This window comes from Myxine glutinosa, chromosome 1 (assembly GCF_964187855.1).
Source record: "Myxine glutinosa chromosome 1, kmMyxGlut1.1, whole genome shotgun sequence".
Taxonomy (NCBI): domain Eukaryota; kingdom Metazoa; phylum Chordata; class Myxini; order Myxiniformes; family Myxinidae; genus Myxine; species Myxine glutinosa.
The window spans coordinates 161870070-161881792 of NC_136261.1; the positions used below are offsets into that span (position 1 = coordinate 161870070).

Genomic DNA, 11723 nt, shown 5'->3' on the forward strand with positions numbered 1-11723 from the left:
GTTCTTCCAGGCACAGACTTGGATGAATTGGAAAATGAGTTGGTGAAATTGGTCGCAGAGGAGAGCGGTGAAGGAGAGGGTTTGACTCCAGCCAAAAGCAGCATAACCAAAGGAGCAGATGCTGTGGTGTTGGACCAATGTGCCAACAAATCACCACTACTAAATGATGCAGATCTGGATTCTGAGCTTAAAAAACTATCACTAGAAGGTAAAATATATATATATATATATATATATACTAGTCTCTATATGGGCTGGTTTGCTCTTCTTGCGATGTTATTATCTTGTATGAGCAGTGCCATTGCAAAGCTCACGATATTGAGTTCCTTTAATGGGGATGATTTTGGTAACTCTCTGGAGTGCTTTGTTGGTTCTCCAAACCAGCATTTTTTTCCATCGGTTGTTTTCTGTCTTGTGTAGTTGTGGTCTTTCCCAGAATGGTGTCGCTCTAATCTACACTATTTTGTTTGCCAACTCTTCTTCAAGTCTTTTTTTTGGTCCTCATCATCCTCTTCCTCCTCACCTTCACCTCTCTTTTCCCCTCCAGCCTGTTTTCATCCCTTCCAACTGTGTAGTTATTTTCACTCGGTTCACAACTGGAAGTCGGGTCTGTTCCCCCTCCCCATTCTGGTATTTGTGTCTCCTGCCCCTCTTTCTCACCTCGCCTTTGCCGCTGGGTCCCCAGTGGCACTCTGGTGTGTGTGTGTGTGTGTGTGTGTGTGTGTGTGTGTGTGTGTGTGTGTGTGTGTGTGTGTGTGTGTGTGTGTGTGTGTGTGTGTGTGTGTGTGTGTGTGTGTGTGTGTGTGTGTGTACATGCGCATGATGTTTTTTTGGAGTTCTACTGGAGCTTTCTGATGTGGAATGTGCTACACCACAATGATCGTTATGACCTTAGTTGATTAGGCTAATGAACCACAAATAATCCGGAAGAATTTTGGTGTTTTAAACACATGCCGTGTTCAGCTTAATAGGTCCTTCCATGGCATTCTAATTACAAAAGAAATAAGAAAAAGAATGATAACATTGTAACAAAGAATACATTATTTAATTATAAGAATATCAGCAACAATAATAATTGTAGCATCATTTGACAATAATATAAATGAACATATAATCCCCCGGCCCCTTCTGCCCTGGCCCAAGCACATCTGGGCCTAGTGAAAGGCAAGCTAACGCTCAAGCACAACATTAGGCAGGTATGCGACAGCCGTGAAGACCAATGAAAATTTGATCCAATGGACCAACGGCCATATTCGTAAGATAAAGGATGATTTGTAATACCAGGTATCACCAAAGGTGGTGCTATTTCCACCACGTGTCAATTTTTGGGGTTTGTCACATCCACGTTTGCTCCATTATGGTAAGATTCTTTCATTTTAAAAAATAGTTATTTTTAATTGCAACTTTGTCTTGACAGAATAAATGAAGGGTCAGTACATTTGAGAGAGAAATGAGATTTATGTGAACAGTCTGATTATGCTTTGGAGTGCATTTCTTAAGGCAAAAGAGGGGTCACATTGATAACTCGAACGGCACTTGGTAGAGTGCATATCTCCGCCAGGCTGAACAGTTTACGTTTTCTATCTACTGATAGGCCCGATCTGGATTCGGACCTGGACCAAAAGCTAATCGGCTTATTATTGTCACCTAATCAACTCCTCCATGAAGTTTTGTCATAATTCGTCCACAACGTTTTGTGATATCATGCTGCATATCGTTGTTGGCCCCATCCCTCAATGGTGAAGAATCGCTTTCAATAATTTTTTAAAATATCAGATCCAGATCCGGATTCGAATCTTCAAGAAAATTGAATCAATTTGTCCAAGTCACACACCCAACCAGTCAACCAAGTTTTGTCTGAATCTGTCCACAACTTTTTGAGATATCTTTTTTTTTTCATTTTTTGCCCTATCTCTTCAAATGGTGAAGAATCACTTAAAAATTCAGATCCAGATCTGGATCGTCGCCAAAATATTATAATTTCGTCCTTGTCACGTACCCGACATCTCCAAATTTCGGCCAAATCCGTCCACAACTTTGAGATATCTTGTTCACAGACAGACAGACAGACAGACGGACGGACAGACAGACAGGGGAGAAAACCATTACCTCCATTCACCTTTGGTGGTGGAAGTAATTAGATATATGTAAAAACAGATTCGGTTTTTTTCCCCTATTTTAACAAGTATTTATATACAGTATCGTTCATGGAAATCTCTCAAAGGTGCTTTTGGTTCATATTACTGTAACAATTTAGTTATCACATCTCATTTAATAAACTTGCTACTGGACTCAGACTTTTATATCCCAATGTGCATCCAACCTTATAAAAGTAAGACTTAATTGCTGAGCTATAATTTAAAGATCATTTACAAACAAATGTGAACAGATGTGTGACACCTAACTGGATCCTAACTGGATATGGATCTAAAATGTTCATAACCTCTCATACCAAAGTATTTGTTGCAACGTGAATATTTGATCAATCGCTTTGCAATAAATAAATAAAAACACCTTTAGAGGCCATTTTTCCCCGCAAGCGGGGGTTGGCCTTTTTCGGGGACCGTGGTTGTTGTTGTTTTTTGGTCCCCTTTTTGAAGCGATGTTTTACGGCCGGATGCCCTTCCTGCCGCCAACCCTTTTTGTCGCCTTTTTACGACAAACAGGGAATTACCAGTGAACTGGTACTCAATTTGCCGACCTCGGAAGGATGACAGGCTGAGTCAACCCCCCTGGTGTTAATTCAGCGATCGACCGGGATTCGAACCCAGGATCCTAGGATCCTAAGCTGGCACCCTAGCTGCTAGCCCAACACCAGGCTTTGCAATGTTACAGCGAATTGGACAAGTTCAGGTGCATTTTTAAAAAATCATACATGTATCGAGGCTCATGGAAGAGCAGAATGACAGGAGGCAATAAATCGACATACAAAATTGGGCAAAGGGAACACAGTGGACACAACAACAAAAGGATGCATCACTGCACAGAGAGGAATTGGAGGAGAAAGGTGGGAACATGGTCTCAGCGGGTATAGTCTGGGGAAAGTTTCTGATTTATCCACTTGACTAATTTTTACCATTGACTGTAAGCCTGGTGTTGGATTAATGGTTAAGGTGGCCTGGCTTGAGATAGTTGGGTCCTGAGTTTGAGCCCCTGTCATACCTTTGAATTAATGTCAGGTGGGTTGACTCAGCCTGGCATCCTTCTGAGCTCGACAAAACGAGTACCAGATGACTGGTTATAAAGAGGCATTGCATCAGTGGCAGCCTTGCCCCCAGAGAATGTGTTGCAACCAGCAGACACAAGCTGCACACGAACCACCACCACCAATCCACCATTGATTCTAATAATAATTCGTTAAAAGTATACATCTATTTCGTGCTCCCCCAATGTGACAGGTGAAGGGGGACTTGTTCATACTGTACCCCCGGCATTTATGCAAGGACGTACTATACTCCAGACATACACTGTATATATAATGGAGCGTATGTATGTATGTATCATCTACTACAAGAGCATTTAACCAAGGAAGTTGAAACTTTCAGGGATTAATGAGGGCACCCTGAAGTGTGCATGTGCAAGTTTTGTTTTATTCCATTGTTTTGGGAAAAAAAGAAAAACCTGACCATATTGTCATTTTCTTCCTTTGGGGGTTGGGGGAGTACATTTGTTATTATCCAAGCTATATAACCACGATGTGTTATATATGCTCGAAAGCAGTATGCATGTTTTTGCTTCATGTAGGAAATGTGGGTTATTTTTATTTCCGGGAGCGATCGAGGCAGTGTTGCCTTTACATCACCTAAATAAAGGGATGTGTTTGAAGAACGTGTTTCATGTTTGGGACCAAATTGCCTGTGGAGCGGGTGCTCTGCTATGGTATTACTAATCATAATGATAACATGACCCCATGGCTGCTACCATAAGGAGCAGGTGCTTCTTATAATCTTAACCACACGTGTATATGCAATACTGAATAATAAACAAAAAAAATTATGTAACGTTCTAATCCCGTGATGAAGCAAACTCTGAGGGCCTTTCATTCACTCACCTCAAGCAGGTTGGTGGACTTTGTCTTCTACTGACTACTGATTATGTTTTTGGGTTTTCCGTCTGGCTGTCTGTCTGCCCGTGATAGGTTTTCGTTGCTGTGATAACTTAAGAATGGCTGAAGGGATCCAAGTCAAATTTGGTATAAGTATGTATAATGATGGCGGCAAAAAGGGTTGGCGTCAGGAAGGGCATCCGGCCGTAAAACATTGCTTCAAAAAGGGGACCAAAAAACAACAACAACCACGGTTCCCGAAAAAGGCCAACCCCTGCTTTGCGGGGAAAAATGGCCTCTAAAGGTGGTTATTTTTTTTAATATATATATATATATGTATAATGATGGAAAGATTAACCGTTTTGCTTTTGGGGCCAAAAGGTCAGAGGTCCCGTTAGGTTAAAATTCTGTTGCCAAGTTAACTTGTGAGCATTGATGGAATTTTGACCAAATTTGGTAAAAGTATATATTATGATGCAAAGATGAACTGATTAGATTTTGGCATCAAAGGTCAGAGGTCATGTCAGGTAAAATGTGATCCTTGAGGACAGCTGAAGGGATTTGAATCAAACTTGATACAAGTGTGTAATGGTGCAATAATGTGGGTGGAGGCACATTGTTTGATGTCGAAGAGTGGCATTGTAGTTTTTTTTTCTTTCTTTTTTTCTTTCTTTCTTGGGTCTGAAACATAATTTCAAAATCTTAAGCAAAATTTAAGTACACATTTTCTTTCAAACCCCACACCCCTATCCCTGATTTTGAAGGATAAATAAGCCGGTGTGGTTGAGCAAGCTTGTGTAATCTGCTTTCCAAAAACGATTGTGACACCTTGCCTGAAGCACAAGTGCAGTGGCCTGCAAAAGTATTCACCCCAGACCAATAATGCCACATTTTGATGAATTATGTGGAAACAATTTTTACAAATAAACTTTTTCATTCATAACTGAAGAGATCAAATGAAACACTGTTGTAGTTGGAGGAGGTTACATGTCAGGAATACCTGCAAAAAAAAACATGTACAAATCAAAATTCACTGGTTGCAAAAGTATTCAGCTGCTTAGGCAGTACTTTGTGGAAGAGCCTTTTGCAACAATGACTGTTATGAGTCTTTTGGGTCGGTCTCTACCAGCTTTGCACAGTGGCAAGGTGAAATCTTTGCCCATTCTTCACGTGAAATTTGCTCTAGTTTTGCCAAGATTTATGGGGATCGGCGATGGACTGCAATCTTCAAGTCTCACCATAAATGTTCAATTAGGTTCATCCATCCATTGTCCCTTCTATCCTGGCAAGCTTGGCAGATCCTGTTGATGAAAATCAGCCCCATAACATGATGCTGCCACCACCATGCTTGACAGAAGGGATTGTATTGACTGGGTGATGTACAGTGTTAGGGTTGTGCTAGACATAGTGCTTTGAATTTAGTCCAAGAAGTTCAATTTCTGTCTCGTCTGACCACAAAACTTTTCTCCACATTCCTGCTGTATCATTAAGATGCTTTTTTCACAAACTCCATACGAGCTTTTAGATTCATCTTTTTCAGTAATGGATTCTTTCTTGCCATCTCTCCATCGATGCCAGCTTTGTGAAGGGAACAGTATATTGTTGATTGATGAACAATGACCCCCATCTTGGACATGGAGCCTTGCAGATCTACCAGTCATTGTTGGAATTAGATTGACATCCAGAACCAGTTTCCTGCTTACCCGGCGACTGAGTTTGTATGGGCGACCCTGATGAGTCTGGGTGGTATGATACGTCTTCCCCTTCTCAATGATGGATTTTATCATACTCAAATGGACAATAAGTGATTTTGAAATCTTCTTATAACTCTCTCCTGAACGGTGCTTCTCCGCCACTTTATGTCTGACTTCTTTGGAAAGCTCCTTGGTCTTCATGTTTGCCTTGTTTGTTGACCAAGCGAGGCACCTTAATTCTCCCTAGATAAGTGGTGGAGCTTGAGTTTTAAGTTAAACCTGTGATTACATAAAGGTGAAACCTATTACACTTATTTTGTAACCTTTCAAAGAAATAATTTGCTCCTGAAGTGATTTAGAGTTAATTAGGCAAAGTTGTTGAACACTTATGCAACTGAGAATCATCCGATTATATCATCATTATTATTATTTTTTTGTTTGTTTCTGTTATTCTAACTTGTTCAAATTTTATCTTCACTTTTTTGCTTTTTCACTTTGGACTAGTTTGTGAAGACTGTATGTAAGTTTGATTTGAAAGCATCATGAAATAGGTTCAGGTGGCATTAATAATGTTTAACTTTGGAGGGGGTGAATGCTTCTGCAGGCCACTGCATATAACTGTTGTCATTCACTTTGAGTAAATTAATCATCGTCATGAGAGAATTCCAGACTATGTTAGAATCGCACACTTTCACCAACATTCAGACAACTTTCCTATCTGAAGTTTTTCTTTTCTTCTCTTTAAAAAAAAAAAAAAAAAAAAAAATGGAACTTATGCTACGAGAGAGAGAGAGAGAGAGAGAGAGAGAGAGAGAGAGAGGAGGGGAAGAAGGAGGAGGAGGAGGAGGAGGAGGAGGAAAAAGAAGAGGAAGAAGAAGAAGAAGAAATTTGTTTGCATTCGTCTTGAATTGCGGAAGATTGTAGGATGGGGGGAAAGCAGTACACCAGCAAGGAGTTTGAGTTGAGCAGCATAGGGACCGACGCTGGAGGAGCATCGTCTAGACTCTGTGGCATAATGGTTTTAGCATCCACTCTAAGTCTGGGAGGGCGGCAGTTCAAACCCCGGTTGAGTCATTCCAAAGACTAAAAATGATACATGCTGATTCCTTGCTTGAAGTGCTCCGCATTCAAAAGGATAGAGCTTTGGACAGTGTATTTATATGAGAAAAGCACGGTTTTTTTTACCGTCGCACTTGGAGTGTTTTGTAATAGAGCAAAAGTGGTTTAAAACCTATGACTGGTGCAAAGGTACCATTCTTTATTCAAAATAATCTGGACACGGGGTATTTCAGGACAATCATAGCCAATACCTTACAAGCAAAAATCTGAAAGGGGGGGGGGGGTGGTGTGCACCCACTACACTCCCTCTTCCCCCTTCCCCCCCCTTCCACCCTCCTCCATTGGATCATTGTAAATATAACATTGTAAATAGTACATGTGGTCAAATTTGCCTTGCGGCCCTGTCCCCATCAGGTTGATTGACAGGCGTTGTCCCACCCACCCCTCTTGGCACTTCATTGCCCAATGTGTAAATATTCAGTTACACCTCCTTTTTGTGAAATCCTTTGAAGCTATGAAAAATTTCAGGTGTCATGGACCTTCCTACTGTAAAATGCAGTTGATTCGCGTTTGAACAAAGTGCTGAGCTTAACCCAATTTTTAGGTGGTCTGAAAAGAATTACAAACGGGCTATTTTTGGTCTCTCAATTTTGTAGTTCAGCAGTGCTGTCCAAACTCTTAACCCTTTGTGTGCTGCTGTTGCAGATTTGTCACAAGATGAATTTTTTTTTTTAACGACAAAAAAAAATGTAATTTTTAAATGAGAATTTTGAAGAAAAAACATGCAGTACACTAAGGGTTAATACGTGTTATTTGATGTGAAATCCCCCACAGATGATTGACTGCACGGTACTTTCATAGGTTTACAAGTTTGTATCTTCATAGATTTTCTTTTTTGAGGAATTTTGTCATCCCCACAAAGGAAGTCTTCCAACTTCTTGAAATATCATCATTTCAATTTGAAGTTTTATATCAGGTTGTGTTTTTATTTCAAATTCATGGAAAAAATGGCAAAAAAAAAATCATCTTCTCATAGCCACTTCAGAATCATTTTCCCAGAAAACGTACCCTCCCCACGCCCCCTCAGTTTTCAATTGCGATCAACGCCCCTGCCATTAGAGATGGCATTCTCATATGTCATAAAAAATATAAATGTGGAAACAGCGGTGGCCTAGTGGTGAGGACATCAGACTGGAATCCCAGAGTTTAAGTTAAAATCCAGCTGGAGTATTTTGGATTTGGGTCCATAACTTCAGGAAGGCATGCAAGCCTCAGGAGAATTACCACGTCATGAATGGGTTGTCGGTGAAACCCGAGCTAGCTCCATGACCTTCAAGGAAGGATTCGTTTGCCTTCTCTGCCCGATCTTGTCGTGCCCACAGTCGACACTTTATCGTAGACTCTTAATGCCTTCAGAGCAACTTCGGATTGGCACGGAAATTATTACAATGAAACGGCAGCACTGCCGGAGGTTTTCACCAAATGGGAAAAAATGTTTTGCAAATGCATTTAGTTTAGGCTCAAACAGTGGGTGCGGTGCATTCATCCACTTTCTCCATTGCATTCTGCCCCTGCCTCCCTTTTCCCAAATCCTGATTTATGTGTGCAGATAGTGGGCTTGCATGCCTTTCTTTTTTTGCATGCCTTCCCAACTTTTTCCTCACTAAAATAGCACGTGAGTATTGGACAACAGTAGCGAATTGTGAGAACGTTTTGGCTTTTGCTGTTTGACATTTTTATCTGTCATTTTGATGATGATCCAAGATGGCCGCCGCCATGTATGTCTGAACCTTGAGATGAATATCTTGAAAATTAAGCGAAGTACCAACTTCTAATTTGGTGTGTGGGTGTATCTCGGCATAAGGAAGATGGTGGAAGAAGAAATGCGGGCAAGGGGGTTAACAAGGAGAGATGCAGAAAATAGGGCAAAATGGAGAAGATTGTCATGGGAACCGCAAGGCTAACCCCCGCTCTAGCAGGGAACATGGCCTTAAAATGCATGTTGTTGTTGTTGTATTTTGATGACTGCATGCATGTGTTCTGGCTGCGCTTCTTTGTCGATTTGATGCAGTTTTGGTGTCGCATATCATGAACAATAAGGACATGGAAGAATGGTTTAAACATTTTCTCTAACCCTGGATGAATGGTGGGGTAAGGGTGTGATCCTTAATTTTATAATTGCAAATTGACATTGCTTATGTTATGCCCAATCGAGATGTCGAATGACGACGTAAGCAAAATCTAACGGTAACCTGGAAAATAAAATGGTTCATTAGTTTGTAAACTTTATTTTTTTTACAAAATGTAGGATGGCCAGATCACAGTCTGTCTGTTACATGTGTCACAGGTCATGAGCCCACAATGTACAATGTTTATTTATTAAATGTTCAGTGCTTCCCCCTCTCTCCCCATCTTGTCTCCCGCTCCCTTTATTTTGTCTTGTGTCCGTTTGTTTGTTGTCCCCCGTCGCACAGCGTAGCGAAAGGGGGACTATGGCTTTCCCCTCCGTCCGTGTGTCTGTGCGTGCGGGCGTGCGTGTTTGCGTGCGGGCGTGCGTGCGTAAGCGAAGGACCGCATTCGAATTTGGTGTGTGGGTGCAACCCACGTCAAAATCCAAGATGGCCGCCGCCATGTATGTCTGATGCCATGTATGTCTTAACCTTGTGAGATGAATATCTTGAAAAATAAGCAAAGTACCAACTTCTAATCTGGTGTGTGGGTGTATCTCGGCATAAGGAAGAACGCTATTGAAAATTGGGTCGCCACGTCAAAATCCAAGATGGCCGCCACCATATATATGTCTGAAACTTGTGAGAGAAATATCTCGAAAAATAAGCGACGTACCAACTGCTAATCTGGTGTGTGGGTGTATCTCGGCACAAGGAAGAACGCTGTTTAAAATTGGGTCGCCACGTCAAAATCCAAGATGGCCGCCGCCATGTATGTCTGAACCTTGTGAGATGAATATCTTGAAAAATAAGCGAAGTACCAACTTCTAATCTGGGGTGTGGGTGTATCTCGGCACAAGGAAGAACGCTGTTTAAAATTGGGTCGCCACGTCAAAATCCAAGATGGCCGCCGCCATGTATGTCTGAACCTTGTGAGATGAATATCTTGAAAAATAAGCGAAGTACCAACTTCTAATTTGGTGTGTGGGTGTATCTCGGCATAAGGAAGAACGCTATTGTAAATTGGGTCGCCACGTCAAAATCCAAGATGGCCGCCACCATATATATGTCTGCAACTTGTGAGCTTAATATCTTGAAAAATAAGCAAAGTACCAACTTCTAATTTGGTGTGTGGGTGTATCTCGGCATAAGGAAGAACGCTATTGTAAATTGGGTCGCCACGTCAAAATCCAAGATGGCCGCCACCATATATATGTCTGCAACTTGTGAGCGTAATATCTTGAAAAATAAGCAAAGTACCAACTTCTAATCTGGTGTTTGGGTGTATCTCGGCACAAGGAAGAACGCTATTGTAAATTGGGTCGCCACGTCAAAATCCAAGATGGCCGCCGCCATGTATGTCTGAACCTTGTGAGCGGAATATCTTGAAAAATACGTGAGGTACCAACTTCTAATGTGGTGTGTGGGTGTATCTTGGCATACGGAAGAACGCTCTTTCACGAGCCTCGATCTTGTATACAAAAAAAAAAAAAAAAAAAAAAAAAAAAAAAAAAAAAAACGCTATTGAAAATTGGGTGGCCACGTCAAAATCCAAGATGGCCGCCTCCATGTATGTCTGAACCTTGTGAGTGAAATATCATATCATAGCATGTTTTCTGCGTCTTCCACTTTGTCAACTCACATCACTTCACCGACGGGGGGACCTAGGCGTAACGCTTGTTTTTTTTGTCATTAATGTTGGCTCTTACACGAGCCTCGATCTTGTATACAAAAAAAAAAAGGAAAAAAAGTAAAATGCAAAGCTAATACTCAAGCGTAGACGATGGCGCACCATCACAAGTCCCCACGCTTCCCACCTAAAACAAAGTTAGAACATGGCTGACAGTTCCACCTGCTGACAGTTCCACATGGCTTCCACCAGGTATGACTCTCAAACTCAGAGTTAATTTTTTTTCCCCCATTTTGACCCCAGTGACCAAGTCTCCACCCCATGGCACATGACTTGTGATGACGCATCATCAATATTGCTCCAGTTGAAAGTCTTTTAAAAGCTCGTCGTGCACCTTCTGTTTTTAAGGAAAAATGTCATGAATCAAATAAATTATTGGAAGGTTCATACGTACCATTGCAAATTTTGTTTTGTAATATTTCAGGTACGAACTTTACCGATTGCATTTTTTTTTTTTTTATTGGTTTCTCCATCCACTGACCTGATGGTATTTTGAAGGCCTGGTGAAAAGACGATATGAGCAGTTTGAATAAACGGTTTTTATTTATTTTTGTTTTTCAGGGATTCCAAGCCTTAGTCCAGAGAACATAAAGAAGAAGAAGCTTTCGGAACAGAGTCTCACGTTGAATTCTTGATTGGTCAGCAAAGGCAAATATTGGTCTGTGTTTTGCATTGAGAAGGATGTTTGAAGAGCTGCTTTCGACTGAAATATTTTTTTCTGTGGCAATAAAACTCAATATTTTGTGGAGTTTGTAATTGTTGTATTAAAGGGCAGATGCCGCATTGATCAACGCACACTTGTACGCACTACTATCAGAAGATTCTAGACTGTTTGATGTGGTAATTTCTTTGAAATCGGTAAATAGGATAGGTTTATTTTAAGTAGAGTCAGATTCTTCTCAATCTTTTACTTCAGATGTCCTTCTCAGAGTGTTTCCTGAAGTTATGTGCAGGGGTGGGATTCATCTCTGCTATAGGCATTTTATGAGTACATTAGAAATTGATGGGTAAACCAGTGGGTGCAGCCAGAGACGGATTAAGGGTGCTTGCGCCTCGGGGACTCGGTA

At 41.1% G+C, this 11723-nt stretch overlaps 1 protein-coding gene across 1 annotated transcript in view; it reads left to right on the forward strand.

The window, feature by feature from the left end:
* LOC137430677 (charged multivesicular body protein 7) overlaps positions 1-11404 on the forward strand; it is a 53735-nt gene extending 42331 nt beyond the window's left edge. Inside the window, exons 10-11 of the mRNA XM_068121459.2 lie at positions 11-208; positions 11218-11404. Of these exons, the coding sequence (XP_067977560.2) occupies positions 11-208; positions 11218-11291 (272 nt within the window). The 3' untranslated portion in view covers positions 11292-11404. The remainder of the gene's footprint in view (positions 1-10; positions 209-11217) is intronic.
* The last annotated feature ends 319 nt before the right edge of the window (positions 11405-11723 follow it).